This window comes from Babylonia areolata, chromosome 16 (genome assembly GCF_041734735.1).
Source record: "Babylonia areolata isolate BAREFJ2019XMU chromosome 16, ASM4173473v1, whole genome shotgun sequence".
Classification (NCBI taxonomy): Eukaryota; Metazoa; Mollusca; class Gastropoda; order Neogastropoda; family Buccinidae; genus Babylonia; species Babylonia areolata.
In genome coordinates this window covers 629,720-653,291 of record NC_134891.1, presented here as the reverse complement: position 1 = coordinate 653,291, position 23,572 = coordinate 629,720, and the positions used below count along the sequence as shown (strand labels likewise).

Here is a 23,572-nt window from a genome sequence, read left to right as displayed (position 1 = left end):
TGTATGTAGTAAAGATGCCCCTTTTTTTCCAGCTATATTACCTGATCTTTTTATTGATACTGAGCTATGAAAATTAAAATCCAGTTTTTTTGGACAGTCGTTGTTGGGATGGTCCTGAAAGGCCAGCTAGCCCCCAAGGCTGTAGCACTTAGAGAGTGCAGTCTTGCCTCCTGTTTGAAGTCATAGTCTTTGCTGTTGGCCCAACTCTAAGCTATTGTCAATCTTCAGTTTCACATCTGTTCACATGGTATGATTTTAAACCTCCCTTCACAAGTTCTGCCACCGTCCTGCTGCATAAAGCCTGATGTGTGTGTGTGTGTTGTGCAGAGGAGAGTGGGGGAGGAGGGGGAAGGGGGGGAGGAGGACATGAACTCTGATGACCCTGACTGGCGAGGGCCGGCCTCAGGGAAGAGAGAAGGGCCCCCCAGGAAGCGCCGACCCAAACGACGCAAGGGGGACGACCCTGACCTGGAGATGCTGGAAGAGACCATTCAGGTAGGGATGGGGGAGAGAGGTTGGAAGAGACCATTCAGGTAGGGATGGGGGAGAGAGGTTGGAAGAGACCATTCAGGTAGGGATGGGGGAGAGAGGTTGGAAGAGACCATTCAGGTAGGGATGGGGGAGAGAGGTTGGAAAGATAATGGTATACCAAGAAGATGAAGAAGAAAAAATGTGTTGATGATGATAATAATAGTAATGATAATAAGTACTAATGTAGCACTGAATCATGTGCATAGACAAATCAAAATAATTTCACACCATTCATTCACCAGCTTTGGTTACTGTGATGCAGACAGATGGAAGAGGTGTGTTGGAGAAAGGTGGGCTTTAACAGCAGACTGTCAGCAAGAGGTGTGTTGGAGAAAGGTGGGCTTTAACAGCAGACTGTCAGCAAGAGGTGTGTTGGAGAAAGGTGGGCTTTAACAGCAGACTGTCAGCAAGAGGTGTGTTGGAGAAAGGTGGGCTTTAACAGCAGACTGTCAGCAAGAGGTGTGTTGGAGAAAGGTGGGCTTTAACAGCAGACTGTCAGCAAGAGGTGTGTTGGAGAAAGGTGGGCTTTAACAGCAGACTGTCTGCAAGAGGTGTGTTGGAGAAAGGTGGGCTTTAACAGCAGACTGTCAGCAAGAGGTGTGTTGGAGAAAGGTGGGCTTTAACAGCAGACTGTCTGCAAGAGGTGTGTTGGAGAAAGGTGGGCTTTAACAGCAGACTGTCAGCAAGAGGTGTGTTGGAGAAAGGTGGGCTTTAACAGCAGACTGTCTGCAAGAGGTGTGTTGGAGAAAGGTGGGCTTTAACAGCAGACTGTCTGCAAGAGGTGTGTTGGAGAAAGGTGGGCTTTAACAGCAGACTGTCAGCAAGAGGTGTGTTGGAGAAAGGTGGGCTTTAACAGCAGACTGTCAGCAAGAGGTGTGTTGGAGAAAGGTGGGCTTTAACAGCAGACTGTCAGCAAGAGGTGTGTTGGAGAAAGGTGGGCTTTAACAGCAGACTGTCAGCAAGAGGTGTGTTGGAGAAAGGTGGGCTTTAACAGCAGACTGTCAGCAAGAGGTGTGTTGGAGAAAGGTGGGCTTTAACAGCAGACTGTCAGCAAGAGGTGTGTTGGAGAAAGGTGGGCTTTAACAGCAGACTGTCAGCAAGAGGTGTGTTGGAGAAAGGTGGGCTTTAACAGCAGACTGTCAGCAAGAGGTGTGTTGGAGAAAGGTGGGCTTTAACAGCAGACTTGAAAGAGGGGAGGGGTGGGGATCTTATTTTATTCTGGAAACACAGTGCCAGACATTTCCTGTTTTCTATCACTCTTTAGTCTGTCTTTCTGGCTTTTTCCATTTCTTTCCTTTGTCTGTCGCTCTTTGTTTCTGGCTTTTTCCATTTCTTTCCTTCGTCTGTTGCTCTTTAGTCTTTGTTTCTGGCTGTACACTACAGACATTGTTATTGTTGGATGCTGATGGAAGTCTGTTGTTGCGAAGTGCGATACACTACAGACGTTGTTGTTGGATGCTCAAAGAAGTCAGTTGTTGCAAAGTGCGATACACTACAGACGTTGTTGTTGGATGCTCAAAGAAGTCAGTTGTTGCAAAGTGCGATACACTACAGACGTTGTTGTTGGATGCTCAAAGAAGTCAGTTGTTGCAAAGTGCAATACACTACAGACGTTGTTGTTGGATGCTCAAAGAAGTCAGTTGTTGCAAAGTGCAAAACACTACAGACGTTGTTGTTGTGGATGTGGGGCAGGTGGTGGACGGGCCCAGTGGCAGCAAGGAGTACGCTTGCGGCGTGTGTTCAAAACGCTTCCAGCAGCTGAAGTACCTGAAGATGCACCTGCCGGCCCACACAGACAAGTTCCTGTGCAGCGACTGTGGGCGTCGCTTTGCCCGCCACGAGTCCCTTCAGAAACACGTCTGTGAGGACTGGCTGGTGCTGGTGGAGAGGATTGAGTCAGGTGGGTCAGCGTCTTCCTTCTGTGTGTGATGATGATGATGATGGTGATGATGGAGTCAGGTGTGTCAGCGTCTTCCTTCTGTGTGTGTGTGTGTGTGTGTCTGTGTGTGTGATGATGATGATGATGATGATGATGATGGAGTCAGGTGTGTCAGCGTCTTCCTTCTGTGTGTGTGTGTGTGTGTGTGTGTGTGTGTGTCTGTGTGTGATGAGGATGATGATGATGATTTGGATACTTACATAGCCCCTATCCTCAGTCGGAGACCAAGCTTTTAAGCACTTTACAAACCTGGGTAGAAGTGACTGACAGCTGGCTTTGGGCGCTCATCATTCGTTTCCTGTGTTGTTCAGTCAGATTCAGGCATGCACACATACACACTCAGACATGTAACATTTTAAGTGTATGACCATTTTGTTTATTTACCCCACCATATAGGCAGCCATACTCTGTTTTCGGGGGTTCGCATGCAGGGTATGTTCTTGTTTCCAGAACCCATCAAACGCTGACATGGATTACAGGATCTTTAACGTGCATATTTGATATTCTGCTTGCACATACAAATGAAGGGGGTTCAAGCACTAGCAGGTCTGCACATGTGTTGACCTGGGATATCCAAAAAATCTCCACCCTTTACCCACCAGGCGCTGTTACCAAGATTCAAACCCAGGACCCTCAGATTGAAAGTTCAACACTTTAACCACTTGGCTCTGGCACCTTTGTAGCTTATGCTGAGACATGCACACTTAGAAATGAGTATTCATCGGTCACGGTTGAAAAAAATATACCGCAAGTTACGTACTACTGATAGAAGTCCCAAAATTAGTTAACTCTCTCCATACGAACGGCGAAAGAGACGACGTTAACAGCGTTTCACCCCAATTACCACCATCAAAATATTGCAAGCGGAAGGCTCTTATACTGAAGAGGTGAATGTTGACAAAGAATACCACAATTCTGACGACGGAAGCTAAAGGTTGGGTCATTCAGACACCCACTGGACATCCGAGGGGTCTGTGTAGAGGAGAAGAGAGGACTGGCCGTACTGAGTGAGTTAAAAGATTTCCATTTCTAAGACTGAAAAATACTGATGGCCTTTTAGGGGGTGGGTAGGTGTGAAGACACTTTATGCCAGTATTGTGTTTATGAGGGTCGAGGTTCGATTCCCAAGGTTGGCTGAAAAATCAAACTGAGCATCTAGTCATTGGGATGAGACAAACTGTGGTCCTGTGTGCTGCAGCGTACCCTTGGCGCACTGTAAAAGAAGCCATGGCAGCAAAAATGTTGTCCTCTGGCAAAATTTGGTAGAAGAAATCAACTCTGGGTAAACAAATAGAGTATGCATGCACTCGAGGCCTGAACAGCGCACTGTGCATAGTGCATGATGGTGGTGTTTATTAACATCATTCATTGTTAATATTGTCATGTTGGTGGTGAGGATGGTGATTATTATTCATTATTATCATCATGGTGGTGTTTGTTAACATCATTCATTGTTAATATTGTCATGTTGGTGGTGATGATGGTGATTATTATTCATTATTATGACGTTGATGATGATGGTGGTGATTATTATTCATTGTTATCAAGACAGTGGTGATTATTAACATTATTCATTATCATGATGGTGGTGGTGATTATTGATATTGATGTTTATCATGACGGTGTTGGTGCAGACGAGGACGGGTCGATCCTGTACCGATGTAAGGAGTGTGGCCGCAGCTTCCCCCAGATGGAACACGCCCGTCGCCACGCCTCCATGCACCGCGGAACCTGGGCCTGTGGCAAGTGTCAGCGCACCTTCCCCAAGAGACAGCTCCTGTTGGAGCACAGGTGTAGCCAGGTACACACACACACACACACACACACACACACACACACACACACCAACCACACACACACACACACACACACACACACACACACACACACACACACACACACCTTCCCCAAGAGACAGCTGCTATTGGAGCACAGGTGTAGCCAGGTACGTACACACACACACACACACACACTGTTTAAGAAATGGAACAGGTGCCTCACCATGGCACAAACCCAGTGTGCTGGTCCTGCTTTGAGGGCCTACCCTAGGTTTGTGTCACATGAAATGTAATGGAATAATTGAACCAAATAAATGATAATAATAATGATGGTATTTATATAGCGCTGAATCTTGTGCAGAGACAAATCAAAGCGCTTTTGCACCAGTCATTCACACGCATGCATAACTCTAAAACTGGAGAAACTGAAGACAAGGAAGAGGCAGGGAAGGGAGGCTGTTTTGGGAAGAGGTAGGTATTAAGGCCATACTTGAAAGAGCTGAGTGTGGAGACTTGACAAAGTGAAAGAGGAAGTTCATTCCAATTGCAAGGTCCAGAGACAGAGAAAGAACGGCGGCCAACAGTGGAGAGTTTGAATCTGGGTATGCGTAAATAGAGTGGATCCGAAGCTGATCATAGTGAGCGAGATGGAGTATAGAGGTGAAGGCAGCCGCAGAGATAGGAAGGGGCAGACTTGTGAATACATCTATAACATAGAGTGCTGATCTTGTACTTTATTCGGTGTGAGACAGGGAGCCAGTGGAGATGTTGCAAAATAGGAGTGATGTGGTCAGATCTTTTCTTTCTGAGGACGAGTCGGGCAGCAGAGTTTTGTATGTGCTGATGGGACTGAATGGATGAAGCAGGCAAACCAGACAATAAAGCAAACAAGTTGTGGGAAAACGTTTTACAATTCACTTTGTTTTGGTAAAATACAATACAAAACAATGCAGTATGTTATAAAAATGTTACCATGCAATTTGTTTATAATACTATTACAGTATGATATGCTACACAGTATGTTTCAGTACAACACAATGCAAAGCATTACTCAGGCAGTGGGGAATTCCCAAGTCACTTGCAGACATCGTTGGTCAAAATGGTGTTGTTTAGTAAAGATCAGTCTGGTTCGTTCTTCAAAGGTTTACCGACTTCGAGGTGGATCAGGAAAAACTGAAAGTTATGGACAGAAGGGAAGAAATCCTGTAAAGTAAAAGTATTCACAATGCCCCTTCCTTTCTCTGTGGCTGCCTTCACTTCTACACTCCATCTCATTCACTACGACTGGCTTCGGATCCACTCTCTTTACGCATACCCAGATTCAAACACTCCACTGTCGGCCACCCTTCTTTCTGTGTCTCTGGACCTAGCTTTTGGAATGAACTTCCTCTTTCATTTTGTCAGGTCTCCTCACTCAGCTCTTTTAGGTCTGCCCTTAAAACCCACCTCCATGATACCCTTAAAGAATTGTGCTTAAAACCCACCACTTTCCATGATACCCTTAAAGAATTGAGCTTAAAACCCACCACTTTCCATGATACCCTTAAAGAATTGCCCTTAAAACCCACCTCTTTGCATGATACCCTTAAAGAATTGCCCTTAAAACCCACCTCTTTGCATGATACCCTTAAAGAATTGCCCTTAAAACCCACCTCTTTCCATGATACCCTTAAAGAATTGCCCTTAAAACCCACCTTTTTGCATGATACCCTTAAAGAATTGCCCTTAAAACCCACCTCTTTGCATGATACCCTTAAAGAATTGCCCTTAAAACCCACCTCTTTCCATGATACCCTTAAAGAATTGCCCTTAAAACCCACCTCTTCCCCTGTCTCTTCCTTGTCTTTAGTTTTTCAAGTTTAGAGTTATGCATGCTTGCAAATGATGAGTGTGAAAGCGCTTTGGTCTTTGGTATTATAAACAAAACAAAAACAACTGTGTGATTAAGCACACCTGTACGAATGCCATGCGGGCCACAGGTGTCGGACGCGGCAGACAGTGCGGGCGATGACTCCAACCCTATGCCCGGCGCCACGGGCAACGACTCTGGCGGGGAGGGGGCGGAGGCGGGAGAGGGGGGGGAGTTTCCCTGCGACATCTGCCGGCAGTTGTTCAGCAACGCCAAGTACCTGTTCCGCCACATGGCCATGCACACAGAGCTCTTCAAGTGCCAGACGTGCGGCAAGTGCTACTCCCGCAAGGACTCCCTGCAGCGACACGTGCTCAAGTGCTGCCCCCAACTGGCCGAGGACTATAGCGTCTTCGCTTGTGACAAGTAAGGACACGCATCTTTGTTGGGTTGGGGCATGTCTGTGGTGTGTGCGTGTGTGTGTGTGTGCGTCTGCTGCCTCCAACTGGCCGAGGACTGTAGCTTCTTCGCCTGCGTCAAGTAAGGACACGAGTCTTTCTTTGATTGGGACGTGTGTGTTGTGTGTGTACGTGTTGTGTGTGTGTGTGTGTGGTGTTTGTTGTGTGTGTGTGTGTGCTGCCCCCAACTGGCCGAGGACTATAGCGTCTTCGCCTGTGACAAGTAAGGACACGCATCTTTGTTGGGTTGGGGCTTGTCTGTGGTGTGTGTGTGTGTGTGTGTGTGCATGTGTGTGTGTGTGTGTGTGTGTGTGTGTGTGTGCATCTGCTGCCTCCAACTGGCCGAGGACTGTGGCTTCTTCACCTGCGTCAAGTAAGGACACGAGTATTTCTTTGATTGGGACGTGTGTGTTGTGTGTGTATGTGTTGTGTGTGTGTTGTGTGCATGTGCTGCCCCCAACTGGCTGAGGACTATAGCATTTTCACCTGCAACAAGTGAGAATATGCGTCTTTCTTGGACTCAGACTTATGTGTGTGTGTTTTGTTTTGTGTGTGTGCGTGTATGTGTTGTTGTTTTTTTGTGTGTGTGCATGTGTGATTTGCTTGTGTATGCATGTTGTGTTTGTGAGTGTGTAGAGTGTGTGTCACCAAATAGTGTTCAAATCCACCAACACCAGGTCAGCACCCGCTACACCCCTGTCCACTGAGCCACCGACACTTCATGGCTTACTGCTCGTCCACAGACCCCCATACTGTTAAGCTCATGATCATTTTTGCGTGTGAAGGAGAATCCTCCTTTGTTTTCGGCACAGTTTGTTTACCTGTGAAGGAGAGTCCTTTGTTTTCTGCACAGTTTGTTTACCTGTGAAGGAGAGTCCTCTTTTATTTTCTGCAGTTTGTTTACCTGTGAAGGAGAGTCCTCCTTTATTTTCTGCAGTTTGTTTACCTGTGAAGGAGAATCCTCCTTTGTTTTCTGCACAGTTTGTTTACCTGTGAAGGAGAATCCTCCTTTGTTTTCAGCAGTTTGTTTACCTGTGAAGGAGAATCCTCCTTTGTTTTCGGCACAGTTTGTTTACCTGTGAAGGAGAGTCCTCCTTTGTTTTCTGCAGTTTGTTTACCTGTGAAGGAGAGTCCTCCTTTGTTTTCTGCAGTTTGTTTACCTGTGAAGGAGAATCCTCTGTTTTCTGCACAGTTTGTTTACCTGTGAAGGAGAATCCTCCTTTGTTTTCTGCAGTTTGTTTACCTGTGAAGGAGAATCCTCCTTTGTTTTCTGCAGTTTGTTTACCTGTGAAGGAGAATCCTCCTTTGTTTTCTGCAGTTTGTTTACCTGTGAAGGAGAGTCCTCCTTTGTTTTTGGCACAGTTTGTTTACCTGTGACAAGTCGGGGCACGCATCTTTCTTGGACTGTGACTTCATCGCTTTTTGCTGTCAGCAGTTTCTTCCACATTTTACCTTGTATGATATGATTGTCAGTACACTGAACTGTAGGGAAGATGTCACCTTTGTACAATATTTGCATTTTGCCTTTCTTTTTATCACAACAGATTTCTCTGCGTGAAATTCGGGCTGCTCTCCCCAGGGAGACCACGTCGCTACACTACAGAGCCATTTTTTTTTTTTTTTTTTTTTTTTCCTGGGTGCAGTTTTATTTGGTTTTCCTATCTAAGTGGATTTTTTTCTACAGAATTTTGCCAGGAAAACCCTTTTGTTGACGTGGGTTCTTTTACGTGCGCTAAGTGCATGCTGCACATGGGACCACGGTTTATCGTCTCATCTGAATGACTAGCGTCCAGACCACCACTCAAGGTCTAGTGGAGTGGGAGAAAATATTGGCGGCTGAGCCATGATTAGAACCAGTGCGCTCAGATTCTCTCACTTCCCAGGCGGACGCATTACCTCGAGGCCATCACTCCACATATGTCAGTACACTGAACTGAAGAGAAGATGTCACCTTTGTATAATGTGATTGTCAGCACACTATGGATTGTCAGCACACTATGGATTGTCACTATGCCAGTATGCTGAACTGAAGGGAATATGTCACCTTTGTATAATGTGATTGTCAGTACACAAGTCTATGGATTGTCAGTATACTGGACTGTAGGGATGTCACCTCTGTATGCTATGATTGTCAGTACACTATGGATTGTCAGCCAGCTCACCGTGCCGCCCACTTTCAGGTGTATGATATGATTGTCAGTACACTATGGAGTGTCAGTATACTGGACAAAAAGGGAAGATATCACCTTTGTATGATACGATTGTCAGTACACTATGGAGTGTCAGTATACTGGACAAAAAGGGAAGATACCACCTTTGTATGATATGATTGTCAGTACACTATGGGGTGTCAGCCAACTGACCATACCTCCCCCACGACCCCCCTCCCACCCCTACCCCCACCCCCACCCCCCTTTCAGGTGCAAGAAGACGTTTGGCACCCGGCTGGGCCTGGAGAACCATGAGCTGAACTGCGGCAAGTTCCAGTGCAGTGACTGCCGCATCGCCTTCTTCAGCGAGGAGGACCTGGCTCAGCACAAGTGTGAGGGCCGCATCATTGACGATGCGGCCGGAGTGCAGTTCCCTTGCAAAGAGTGCGGCAAGACCTTCGCTTCCCTCCCCTACCTGGCCCGTCACGAGGCGTCCCACCACGCCGCCTTTGAGTGTCAGGTGTGCAAGAAGGTGAGTGGTTTCCCCCCATCCTCCCCGCCTTTGAGTGTCAGGTGTGCAGGAAGGTGAGTGGTTTCCCCCCATCCTCCCCACCTTTGAGTGTCAGGTGTGCAGGAAGGTGAGTGGTTTCCCCCCATCCTCCCCTCCTCTGAGTGTCAGGTGTGCAGGAAGGTGAGTGGATTTCCCCCCATCCTCCCCGCCTTTGAGTGTCAGGTGTGCAAGAAGGTGAGTGGATTTCCCCCCTTCCTCCCCCCCTCTGAGTGTCAGGTGTGCAGGAAGGTGAGTGGTTTCCCCCCATCCTCCCCACCTTTGAGTGTCAGGTGTGCAAGAAGGTGAGTGGTTTCCCCCCATCCTCCCCACCTTTGAGTGTCAGGTGTGCAAGAAGGTGAGTGGTTTCCCCCCATCCTCCCCACCTTTGAGTGTCAGGTGTGCAAGAAGGTGAGTGGTTTCCCCCCATCCTCCCCGCCTTTGAGTGTCAGGTGTGCAAGAAGGTGAGTGGTTTCCCCCCATCCTCCCCACCTTTGAGTGTCAGGTGTGCAAGAAGGTGAGTGGTTTCCCCCCATCCTCCCCACCTTTGAGTGTCAGGTGTGCAAGAAGGTGAGTGGTTTCCCCCCATCCTCCCCACCTTTGAGTGTCAGGTGTGCAAGAAGGTGAGTGGATTTCCCCCCATCCTTCCCTCCTCTGAGTGTCAGGTGTGCAGGAAGGTGAGTGGTTTCCCCCCATCCTCCCCACCTTTGAGTGTCAGGTGTGCAAGAAGGTGAGTGGTTTCCCCCCATCCTCCCCACCTTTGAGTGTCAGGTGTGCAAGAAGGTGAGTGGTTTCCCCCCATCCTCCCCGCCTTTGAGTGTCAGGTGTGCAGGAAGGTGAGTGGTTTCCCCCCATCCTCCCCTCCTCTGAGTGTCAGGTGTGCAGGAAGGTGAGTGGATTTCCCCCCCTCCTCCCCCCCTCTGAGTGTCAGGTGTGCAGGAAGGTGAGTGGTTTCCCCCCATCCTTCCCGCCTCTGAGTGTCAGGTGTGCAAGAAGGTGAGTGGATTTCCCCCCTCGCCCCTCCCCTCCACCTCCTTGCCCCCCTCCCCTCCCCCTCTTCCTCCTCCTCCCCCACCCTTCCCACCCCCCTCATCCCACCACGCCGCCTTTGAGTGTCAGGTGTGCAAGAAGGTGAGTGGTTTCCCCCCCTCCTCCCCTCCCTCCCTTCCTCCCCTCTCCCCTCCCCCCTCATCCCAACACACAGCCTTTGAGTGTCAGGTGTGCAAGAAGGTGATTGGTTGTATTGTCTCATCTTAATGATTGTACAGGATAAAACTGAATGCCTCCAATACTTAATTCAGCAAAGACACAGATCAGTAACTGCATGTGTGGAGAGTCTGTCTCTAACAAGCACATTGTACTTGAAGTCCAAAGTTTAAAGGCATTGTTACCTAATCTTTCTCAGAGCTCTCTTTAATATATTCAGATAATTTCAAACAAATTTATCTAGTGTTACAGAAGGTTCATTGCACATTTCTGCAGGACGCCTGTTGTAGTTGGTTGATGCTGGTGTTTTTCTTTGGTTTGTTCATGTTTCAGGCTTTTTGATTCTGTCGGCCTGTCTCTCTCTCTCTCTCTCTCACACACACACACACACACAATGAGTGGATGTCTGTGCCCCCAGGTATTTGTGCGAGGAGAGGAGCTGTCGTGGCACCAGCCGGTGTGCGTGGGGACCAGTGAGATAGAGCGTGACGGCCTGACCACCTGCCAGGTGTGCTCCACACAGTTCTCCGACGTACGACTCTTCCGCGACCACTTCCAGGTATGTATGTGTCTTCATCGTGTAGTAAAAGTGATATGTTTGGTGTCATATACTGTACCGTGTCAGTGATAATGAAAGTCAAACTGAAGCAAACGAGGCTTATCGCTTTGCCCTGCTTGGCCCATATATTTTATAAAGCGTATTTCCATGTAAAACCAGCTCCATTGCGCTGTACAAAAAAAAAAAAAAAAAAAAAACACAACAAAAAAACAACATTCAAAACATGCATTTAAACAATAAAATGAAAAACAATTCATGCATCATCCTGTACTGACAGTCAACCAAAGCACTCAAGCTCTCGTTTATATTCATTCACACACACAGTCATCACAGACTGATTAAAAGGTACGATGCATATCATACATCACAATACCAAAACTGTGCATATATTGTATCACAGTACTTAACTCAACATCACAATACCAAAACTATGCATAAATTGTATCGCAATACTTAACATCACAATACCAAACCTATGCATATATTGTATCGCAATACTTAACTCAACATCACAATACCAAAACTATGCATATATTGTATCGCAATACTTAACTCAACATCACAATACCAAAACTATGCATATATTGTATCACAGTACTTAACTCCAACATCACAATACCCAAAACCCACATCACAATACTTAACTCAACATCACAATACCTAAAACCCACATCACAATACTTAACTCAACATCACAATACCTAAAACCCACATCACAATACTTAACTCAACATCACAATACCTAAAACCCACATCACAATACTTAACTCAACATCACAATACCTAAAACCCACATCACAATACTTAACTCAACATCACAATACCCAAAACCCACATCACAATACTTAACTCAACATCACAATACCTAAAACCCACATCACAATACTTAACTCAACATCACAATACCTAAAACCCACATCACAATACTTAACTCAACATCACAATACCTAAAACCCACATCACAATACTTAACTCAACATCACAATACCTAAAACCCACATCACAATACTTAACTCAACATCACAATACCTAAAACCCACATCACAATGCCTAACTCCAACATCACAATACCTAAAACCCACATCACAATACTTAACTCAACATCACAATACCTAAAACCCACATCACAATACTTAACTCCAACATCACAATACCTAAAACCCACATCACAATACTTAACTCAACATCACAATACCTAAAACCCACATCACAATACTTAACTCAACATCACAATACCTAAAACCCACATCACAATGCCTAACTCCAACATCACAATACCTAAAACCCACATCACAATACTTAACTCAACATCACAATACCTAAAACCCACATCACAATACTTAACTCAACATCACAATACCTAAAACCCACATCACAATACTTAACTCAACATCACAATACCTAAAACCCACATCACAATACTTAACTCAACATCACAATACCTAAAACCCACATCACAATGCCTAACTCCAACATCACAATACCTAAAACCCACATCCCAATACTTAACTCAACATCACAATACCTAAAACCCACATCCCAATACCTAACTCCAACATCCCAATACTTAACTCAACATCACAATACCTAAAACCCACATCACAATACCTAACTCCAACATCACTATACTTAACTCAACATCACAATACTTAACTCAACATCACAATACCTAAAACCCACATCACAATACCTAACTCCAACATCACAATACTTAACTCAACATCACAATACCTAAAACCCACATCCCAATACCTAACTCCAACATCCCAATACTTAACTCAACATCACAATACCTAAAACCCACATCACAATACCTAACTCCAACATCACTATACTTAACTCAACATCACAATACCTAAAACCCACATCACAATACCTAAAACCCACATCACAGTCAAACTTTGGAGAAAGGGCAAAGACCTGGATTTGAACCCAAACCCTCATGGACTCTGTATTGGCAGATGAATGTCATAACCTGTATTGGCAGATGGATGTCATAACCTGTATTGGCAGATGGATGTCATAACCTGTATTGGCAGATGGATGTCATAACCTGTATTGGCAGATGGATGTCATAACCATTCTGCACCTTCCCCCATCAGTCTTGATGAATAATAATGATAATAATAATTCATAACTTTTCTATGGCGTGATATCCAGTACTAATGCTGCTCAAAGCGCCTTACATCATCGAGCCAGATATAAACATAACATAAAACACTACAACAGCCCAGTCCAATGCGTTCACAGAATGAATAAAAAAGCATGATCCACCAAACAAACAAAAAATATGAAGTAAATAATGCTTAGATTAAAAAGAAATACATTCCTATTAATTAAAAACACACATCTTTTAGACACACACATACATGCACGCACACACTCACACACACACACACACACACACACACACACATGCACGAGCACGCCCAGACACATTAAATATATCAACTGCACTAAAACAGGATTATGTGAGTATAAATATTTCTAACATGAAACTCCATGTGACGAACAGACTTTGGACTATCCATCATGCTGAATACAGAAATGTTTGTGGAAAAGGTGCGTTTTCAGATCTGACTTGAAGGTCTGGAGATCAGGAGCATTTCTGAGGGATGATGGCAGAGAATTCCGAATTTCGGTACTTGAGCCGTAAAAGACATTTTCCTGCACATTTTAAATTAGTTCTTGGGACTTTAAGTAACAGTTCAGAACTGGATCTTAGCGTTCTACAGTCTTGTCTGACTATGACTGTCAGAACAGCAGAGGAGGGAATTGCTGTCCCAATTATCTGGGCTACAGTTTGATTACAGTGGAGAGTCTTGCCCAAGTTACATCCCCACTTTCTTGGCCAAGAAAGCTCTGGGGCAGTGGGCATGAGGATGGTCCTCAAGGGCCAGCTAGCCCCCAAGGCTGCAGCACTAGGAGCCAGTGCAGTTTTGCCTCCTAGTTTGAGAGTCATGGTCCTTCACAAAAGACAAAGCTGTACATGATTGCCCATTGAAGTGGGGAAACCATTGATCATACACAGCTCTCTCACACTGCTGTTGGTCCAACTGTAAACTGATGTCAGTCTTCAGTTTCAAGACAAAGCTGTACATGATTGCCCATTGAAGTGGGGAAACCATTGATCATACACAGCTCTCTCACACTGCTGTTGGCCCAACTGTAAACTGATGTCAGTCTTCAGTTTCAAGACAAAGCTGTACATGATTGCCCATTGAAGTGGGGAAACCATTGATCACACACAGCTCTCTCACACTGCTGTTGGCCCAACTGTAAACTGATGTCAGTCTTCAGTTTCAAGACAAAGCTGTACATGATTGCCCATTGAAGTGGGGAAACCATTGATCATACACAGCTCTCTCACACTGCTGTTGGCCCAACTGTAAACTGATGTCAGTCTTCAGTTTCCCATCTGTTGACATGGTATGATTTTACATTCCTCCCTTCTCCCGACCCAAAAAATATCCATTTTTATAGGAGCAAGAATCAATTACAATTTAAGTTGCAATGTTTGGGAGGAGAAAAAAGAATTTAAAAAGCAAATGCCCAACAGGACTTAACAATAACATTTTCAAACAAACTTTTTTTCCTGAAAACTAGTTGAAAAGGCTTTGAAGTTAGAACCTTTACATTCAAAATGTGCATGTGTATGTGTGTGAAAGTGTTGTCCCACAGCAGTATGTGAAGTGTTCACTATGTATTTGCAGGTGTGTGTGAAAGTGTTGTCCCACAGCAGTGTGTGAAGTGTTCACTATGTACTTGCAGGTGTGTGTGTGTGTGAAAGTGTTGTCCCACAGCAGTATGTGAAGTGTTCACTATGTACTTGCAGGTGTGTGTGAAAGTGTTATCCCACAGCAGTATGTGAAGTGTTCACTATGTACTTGCAGGTGTGTGTGAAAGTGTTGTCCCACAGCAGTATGTGAAGTGTTCACTATGTACTTGCAGGTGTGTGTGAAAGTGTTGTCCCACAGCAGTATGTGAAGTGTTCACTATGTACTTGTAGGTGTGTGTGTGTGAAAGTGTTGTCCCACAGCAGTATGTGAAGTGTTCACTATGTACTTGCAGATGTGTGTGTGTGTGTGAAAGTGTTATCCCACAGCAGTATGTGAAGTGTTCACTATGTACTTGCAGATGTGTGTGTGTGTGTGTGAAAGTGTTATCCCACAGCAGTATGTGAAGTGTTCACTATGTACTTGCAGATGTGTGTGTGAAAGTGTTATCCCACAGCAGTATGTGAAGTGTTCACTATGTACTTGCAGATGTGTGTGTGTGAAAGTGTTATCCCACAGCAGTATGTGAAGTGTTCACTATGTACTTGCAGGTGTGTGTGTGTGAAAGTGTTGACTGTTAGTGTTGTCTCACAGCAGTATGTGAAGTGTTCACTATGTACTTGCAGGTGTGTGTGTGTGTGTGTGATAGTATTGTCCCGCAGCAGTGTGTGAAGTGTTCACTATGTACTTGCAGGTGTGTGTGTGTGAAAGTGTTGTCCCGCAGCAGTGTGTGAAGTGTTCACTATGTACTTGCAGGTGTGTGTGTGTGAAAGTGTTGTCCCACAGCAGTATGTGAAGTGTTCACTATGTACATGCAGGTGTGTGTGAAAGTGTTGTCCCACAGCAGTATGTGAAGTGTTCACTATGTACTTGCAGGTGTGTGTGTGTGTGTGAAAGTGTTGTCCCACAGTAGTGTGTGAAGTGTTCACTATGTACTTGCAGATGTGTGTGTGTGAAAGTGTTGTCCCACAGCAGTGTGTGAAGTGTTCACTATGTACTTGCAGGTGTGTGTGTGTGTGTGTGAAAGTGTTGTCCCACAGCAGTATGTGAAGTGTTCACTATGTACTTGCAGGTGTGTGTGTGTGTGTGTGAAAGTGTTGTCCCACAGCAGTGTGTGAAGTGTTCACTATGTACTTGCAGGTGCACACCCATCCGTACCGCTGTGACAAGTGTGGCAAGCGCTTCATCAAGGTGAGTGGCTCAACCCCCGCCACCCCCTCCACGGAGAAACTGTGCAGGACACTTTCTCTGTCCTGTGGCTGGCTCTGTGTCTGGCCATTTCTTCATGTCCCCTCTTCCTTTCTTCCTGTCTGTCCTGTGGCTGGCTCTGTGTCTGGCCATTGCTTCATGTCCCCTCTTCCTTTCTTCCTGTCTGTCCTGTGGCTGGCTCTGTGTCTGGCCATTTCTTCATGTCCCCTCTTCCTTTCTTCCTGTCTGTCCTGTGGCTGGCTCTGTCTCTGGTCATTGCTTCATGTCCCCTCTTCCTTTCTTCCTGTCTGTCCTGTGGCTGGCTCTGTGTCTGGCCATTTCTTCATGTCCCCTCTTCCTTTCTTCCTGTCTGTCCTATGGCTGGCTCTGTGTCTGGCCATTTCTTCATGTCCCCTCTTCCTTTCTTCCTGTCTGTCTTGTGGCTCCATTCACATTCACAGACAGATAGCGTGGTGTGTTCTTTGAGCAACCTTGGAACATTTTTTGTGAGGGTCTTTCTCTGGGCCTGATAACTGGGCATTGTTACTCTGGTTTGTGCCTTAAACATTTGAGATGGTTTTAATGACAATAATGATGTGTATTGTGCATGTGTGTGTGTGTGTGTGTGTGTGTGTGTGGTTGTTGTTCATGATGCAAGTTTTGTGACTTTCTTTGTGCTTGATTCTTTCTCTTGATGATTGTTGCGTCTCTTGTAACACACAATTTGTGGAGCGCTATGAGTGGTTGGTTGTTATTTGAATGGTCTTGATTAATGTTGTTTCTTTCTTGTTATGAGTAAGTTTTCAAGTGCTGTGAGCCTATCAGTGAGGGAACAGCGCAAAAGAAGAGCACTTCAATATTATTATTATTGTCATAATGATGAGGATGACGTTGATGATGATAATAATGAAGACCATAGTGATGACAATAATGATTAAGATGATGGTGGTGAACATTGATGATGATGATAGTTATTACAAAACTGATGTGAAGATGATAGTTATGATGATAATGATGAAGACAACGGTATTGACGGTAATGGTGAAGATGATGGTGACGATAATGATGAAGACGATGGTGATGACAGTAGTGAGATGAAGATGATGGTAATGACGATAGTGACTAAGAATAAGGTGATGACATGACGATAATGACAAGACAATGGTGATGATGATAATAACAAAGACAACGTGATGACAATAGTGATGAAGACGATTGTGATGATGATAGTGACGAAGAATAAGGTGATGACGTGACTAAGAATAAGGTGATGACGTGATGATAATGACAAGACGATGGTGATGACGATAGTAATGAAGATGATGGTGATGATGATAGTGATGAAGACGATGGTGATGACGTGACAATGACAAGACGATGGTGATGACAACAGTGACAAAGAATATGGTGATGACGATGGTGATGATGATAATGACAATGGTGATGGCGATGATAATGAAGATGATAGTCCTGATGATAATGATGAAGACAGTGGTGATGATGATAATGATGAAAACAATAGTTATGATGATATGACAAAGATGATGGTGATGATCATAATGGTGAAGACGAAGGTGATGACGATAATGATGAGGACGATGGCAATGGCGAAACTGATGAAGACGGTGGTGATGACGATGATGGTGATGACGATGTTAATGAGGATTATGGTGATGACGATAATGACGAGGATGATGATGGACCCGGCAGGTGGGCACCTTACACACCCACAAGTGTGACAACGTGGTGGCGGGCACGACGGGGGAGGAGGAGGGGGTGTGGCAGTGTGACGTGTGTGAGAAGACCTTCAAGAACGAGCGCTACCTGGCCCGTCACAAACAGCTTCATGGCCTGCCGTCCTTCGACTGCGAGTACTGCGGCAAGAAGTTCATCCGCAAGGTGAGTCAGAGTGAGCCTCCTGTCTTTTGACTGCGAGTACTGCGGCAAGAAGTTCATCCGCAAGGTGAGTGAGCCTCCTGTCTTTTGACTGCGAGTACTGCGGCAAGAAGTTCATCCGCAAGGTGAGTCAGAGTGAGCCTCCTGTCTTTTGACTGCGAGTACTGTGGCAAGAAGTTCATCCGCAAGGTGAGTCAGAGTGAGCCTCCTGTCTTTTGACTGCGAGTACTGCGGCAAGAAGTTCATCCGCAAGGTGAGTGAGCCTCCTGTCTTTTGACTGCGAGTACTGCGGTCAGAAGTTCATCCGCAAGATGAGTCAGAGTGAGCCTCCTGTCTTTTGACTGTGAGTACTGCGGCAAGAAGTTCATCCGCAAGGTGAGTCAGAGTGAGCCTCCTGTCTTTTGACTGTGAGTACTGCGGCAAGAAGTTCATCCGCAAGGTGAGTCAGAGTGAGCCTCCTGTCTTTTGACTGCGAGTACTGCGGCAAGAAGTTCATCCGCAAGGTGAGTCAGAGTGAGCCTCCTGTCTTTTGACTGTGAGTACTGCGGCAAGAAGTTCATCCGCAAGGTGAGTCAGAGTGAGCCTCCTGTCTTTTGACTGTGAGTACTGTGGCAAGAAGTTCATCCCCAAGGTGAGTGAGCCTCCTGTCTTTTGACTGCGAGTACTGCGGCAAGAAGTTCATCCGCAAGGTGAGTCAGAGTGAGCCTCCTGTCTTTTGACTGCGAGTACTGCGGCAAGAAGTTCATCCGCAAAGTGAGTCAGAGTGAGCCTCCTGTCTTTTGACTGTGAGTACTGCGGCAAGAAGTTCATCCGCAAGATGAGTCAGAGTGAGCCTCCTGTCTTTTGACTGCAAGTACTGCGGCAAGAAGTTCATCCGCAAGGTGAGTCAGAGTGAGCCTCCTGTCTTTTGACTGTGAGTACTGCGGCAAGAAGTTCATCCGCAAGGTGAGTCAGAGTGAGCCTCCTGTCTTTTGACTGTGAGTACTGCGGCAAGAAGTTCATCCGCAAGGTGAGTGAGCCTCCTGTCTTTTGACTGCGAGTACTGCGGCAAGAAGTTCATCCCCAAGGTGAGTCAGAGTGAGCCTCCTGTCTTTTGACTGTGAGTACTGCGGCAAGAAGTTCATCCGCAAGGTGAGTCAGAGTGAGCCTCCTCTTCTCTTTGAAATTCCATCCCTGAGAGCATCTGAGGAACATCTTGTGCTTTAAAAAAAAACAAAAAAACCAGTAAAAACATGTTACTCCCAGTTCTAACCAAAATCATGCACTTTTTCATATTATGTCTCTATATCTATCTACCTATCTATCTATCTATCTGTCTATCTGTCCATCTATCTCTCTGTCTATCTATCTGTCTGTCTATCCATCTACCTATCTGTCTTTCTATCTATCAATCTATCTGTCTCTGTCTATGTATCTGTCTGTCTGTCTCTCTATCAATCTAGATGCAGATATATAGATATACTTTCTAAAGCAGTTGCATTGTGTGTGTACATTGTGTGCTGTGTGATTGCCCCATGTTGTTTCTGTCTGTGTGGGGTGGCATCGCAAACACGCAACCTAAGTGTGCAGATTTGTCTGCACCCAGTGCAAACCGCGCATGGCTGTTTCCACAGGACTGTTCATTCACTCACACCATGGCTGTTTCCCCAGGGCTATTCATTCACTCACTCCCTGGCTGTTTCCACGGGACTATTCATTCACTCACACCATGGCTGTTTCCACAGGACTATTCATTCACTCACACCATGGCTGTTTCCACAGGACTATTCATTCACTCACACCATGGCTGTTTCCACAGGACTATTCATTCACTCACACCATGGCTGTTTCCCCAGGACTATTCATTCACTCACACCATGGCTGTTTCCACAGGACTATTCATTCACTCACACCATGGCTGTTTCCACAGGACTATTCATTCACTCACACCATGGCTGTTTCCACAGGACTGTTCATTCACTCACACCATGGCTGTTTCCACAGGACTGTTCATTCACTCACACCATGGCTGTTTCCACAGGACTATTCATTCACTCACACCATGGCTGTTTCCCCAGGACTATTCATTCACTCACACCATGGCTGTTTCCACAGGACTATTCATTCACTCACACCATGGCTGTTTCCACAGGACTGTTCATTCACTCACACCATGGCTGTTTCCACAGGACTATTCATTCACTCACACCATGGCTGTTTCCCCAGGACTATTCATTCACTCACACCATGGCTGTTTCCACAGGACTATTCATTCACTCACACCATGGCTGTTTCCACAGGACTATTCATTCACTCACACCATGGCTGTTTCCACAGGACTATTCATTCACTCACACCATGGCTGTTTCCCCAGGACTATTCATTCACTCACACCATGGCTGTTTCCACAGGACTATTCATTCACTCACACCATGGCTGTTTCCACAGGACTATTCATTCACTCACACCATGGCTGTTTCCCCAGGACTATTCATTCACTCACACCATGGCTGTTTCCACAGGACTATTCATTCACTCACACCATGGCTGTTTCCACAGGACTATTCATTCACTCACACCATGGCTGTTTCCACAGGACTGTTCATTCACTCACACCATGGCTGTTTCCACAGGACTATTCATTCACTCACACCATGGCTGTTTCCACAGGACTGTTCATTCACTCACACCATGGCTGTTTCCACAGGACTATTCATTCACTCACACCATGGCTGTTTCCCCACGACTATTCATTCACTCACACCATGGCTGTTTCCACAGGACTACCTCAACGACCACAAGTGCGTTCTGCCGGACGGCACGCCGGTGCGGGTGGTGCGGAAGAAGAACCGGCTGTACATCCGCGACGACCTGGTGTGCCCGCACTGCCACAAGACCTTCAGCAGCCGCTCCAACCTGAACAAGCACGTGCGGGTGCACGGGGAGAAGGAGGCGGAGTGCCACATCTGCGGCAAGAAGTTCCACTACCACAGCTACCTCAAGCTGCACGTCGCCACGGTGCACGACCGACAGTTCCAGTACCAGTGCTCCCACTGCGGCAAGATCCTCTTCTCCAAGACAGGGCTCATCGCACACATCAAGCAGTTCCACCAGGTCTGTGATATGGATTCTTTACTTAAATGGATATTTATGTAGCGCCTGTCCTCGGTCGGAGGCCAAGCTCTCAGCGCTTTACAAATTTAGAGTCATTTGCTCAACAGGCTGCCTACCTGGGTAGAGCCAGCTGAGGTCTTGTAGGATTGTTGTGTTGTTGTGGTGGTGGTGGTGTTGTGTGTGTGTGTGTCACTCTTTTGTCACAACAGATTTCTCTGTGTGAAATTCATGCTGCTCTCCCCATGGAGAGCGTGTCGGTACAGTGAGAGCACCACCTTTTAATCTTTTTCTTTGTTTGTTTGTTTTTTCTGCCTACAAGTGCATTTGTTTTCCTATCAAAGTGGATTTTTCTACACAGTTCTGCCAGGGGCAACCCTTTCGTTGCCTTGGGTTCTTTTAAATGCACTAAGTGCATGAGTGTATGGTATACTTTCCAGTATATGGTATACTTTCCAGTACTTTACAGTGTATGGTATACTTTCCGGTGTATGGTATACTTTCCAGTGTATGGTATACTTTCCAGTGTATGGTATACTTTCCAGTACTTTCCAGTGTATGGTATACTTTTCATACTTTCCAGTGTATGGTATACTTTCCAGTACTTTCCAGTGTATGGTATACTTTCCAGTGTATGGTATACTTTCCGGTGTATGGTATACTTTCCAGTGTATGGTATACTTTCCAGTATATTGTATACTTTCCAGTACTTTCCAGTGTATGGTATACTTTTCATACTTTCCAGTGTACGGTATACTTTCCAGTACTGTCCAGTGTATGGTATACTTTCCAGTGTACGGTATACTTTCAGGTACTTTCTAGTGTATGATATACTTTCCAGTGTATGGGCTCAGGGAACTGGTGTCTGTAAATAGCTTTGGGGATGACTTAGCGAAAGGTAGACCTTGGTTCGGATGCTGTGCTGTGGAACTAGGTGACCCCAGCAGCCACAGAACAAAGATACCGACCAGTGGGTTTTCCCGCTCCACATGGCTTCTGTTTACTGTGCCAGAAAAATGTCAGTCAGGAGAAGGGGTGGCACTGTTGTCTCTGGGAACTAATCGCTTGAAATGATAAATCCAACATAACGTCAGTGAACGGTTTGGTCTTCATTGGCACTATTGTCTCTGGCAACTAATCACTTGAAATGATAATTCAAACATGTCATAAACAGTTAGTGAACGGTTTGGTCTTTGGTGGCACTATTGTCTCTCTCAGTCAGCTTTATTAAGTGCTTGAATTGATCATTCAGACATGTCATAAACAACTAATGAACGGTTTCGTCTTTCCACTGGTACCAAATACAGTACTGCGAGTTGTGTTGGCAGTGACTGCCATGCGTGAACATGCATGAAATGGAAATCAGCCCACGAACGCTGCCCATGTTTGTACGGTATTCAAACATTTTGCTTATGAAATGATTAGGGCTGCGTTGGTCTCTAAAAAAAAAATAAAATAAACTATAAAAAAATTTTAAAAAGAAGAAAAGAGCCTGCTGACTACGGCCTGTGGGTTGACGTGTGGCAGGAGACAGTGAAGCTGTTCCCCTGCCCCAAGTGTGGCAAGACGTTCCGCCAGAAAGGAAACATGAGAACCCACCTGTATTCACACACCAAGGAGAGAACCTTCAAGTGTGAGGTCAGTCCTGTTGTAGTGTGTTGCCCTGGTGTTGTGTGTTGTCCTGTTGTGGTGTGTTGTCCTGGTGATGTGTGTTGTCCTGTTGTTTGTGTTGTCCTGGTGTTGTGTGTTGTCCTGTTGTTGTGTGTTGTCCACCTGGTGGTGTTGTGTTGTCCTGGTGTTGTGTGTTGTTCTGTTGTGTGTTGTCCTGTCCTGTTATTGTGTGTTGTCCTGTTGTTGTGTGTTGTCCTGTCCTGTTATTGTGTGTTGTCCTGTTGTTGTGTGTTGTCCTGTCCTGTTGTTGTGTGTTGTCCTGTTGTTGTGTGTTGTGCTGTCCTGGTGTTGTGTGCTGTCCCGGTGTTCTGTGTTGTCACGTTGTTGTGTGTTGTCCTGGTGGTGTGTGTTGTCCTGGTGTGTTGTCACATTGTTGTGTGTTGTCCTGGTGTTGTGTGTTGTCCTGCTGTGTGTTTTTTGTCCTGGTGTTTTGTGCTGTCCTGGTGTGTGTTGTCCTGTCATGTGTTGTCCTGGTGTTGTGTGTTGTCCTGGTGTGTGTTGTCCTGTCATGTGTTGTCCTGGTGTTGTGTGTTGTCCTGGTGTGTGTTGTCCTGGTGTTGTGTTGTCATGTTGTTGTGTGTTGTCCTGGTGTTGTGTGTTGTCACGTTGTTGTGTGTTGTCCTGTTGTGTGTTGTCATGTTGTTGTCAGTTGTCCTGTTGTGTGTTGTCTTTGTCTTTTCTAGCAGTCTTGTAAAGTGACAACTGTGTGTGTGTGTGGCAGCTGTGTTTTCTTGTCTTGTCTTTTAAAGTGAGGACTGTGTGTGACAGCTGTGATGTATTGTAAAGTGAGGACTGTGTGTGACAGCTGTGATGTATTGTAAAGTGAGGACTGTGTGTGACAGCTGTGATGTATTGTAAAGTGAGGACTGTGTGTGACAGCTGTGATGTATTATAAAGTGAGGACTGTGTGTGACAGCTGTGATGTATTGTAAAG

General features: G+C 45.7%; 1 protein-coding gene across 1 annotated transcript in view; it reads left to right on the top strand.

Moving 5' to 3' along the window:
- Positions 1 to 23,572, top strand: part of LOC143291054 (uncharacterized) — a 52,321-nt gene that overhangs the window by 21,886 nt on the left and 6,863 nt on the right. The window contains exons 9-18 of the mRNA XM_076600639.1: positions 328 to 495; positions 2,224 to 2,431; positions 4,105 to 4,271; positions 6,228 to 6,523; positions 8,976 to 9,237; positions 10,877 to 11,017; positions 15,934 to 15,984; positions 17,692 to 17,880; positions 20,638 to 20,970; positions 22,495 to 22,605. Of these exons, the coding sequence (XP_076456754.1) occupies positions 328 to 495; positions 2,224 to 2,431; positions 4,105 to 4,271; positions 6,228 to 6,523; positions 8,976 to 9,237; positions 10,877 to 11,017; positions 15,934 to 15,984; positions 17,692 to 17,880; positions 20,638 to 20,970; positions 22,495 to 22,605 (1,926 nt within the window). The remainder of the gene's footprint in view (positions 1 to 327; positions 496 to 2,223; positions 2,432 to 4,104; positions 4,272 to 6,227; positions 6,524 to 8,975; positions 9,238 to 10,876; positions 11,018 to 15,933; positions 15,985 to 17,691; positions 17,881 to 20,637; positions 20,971 to 22,494; positions 22,606 to 23,572) is intronic.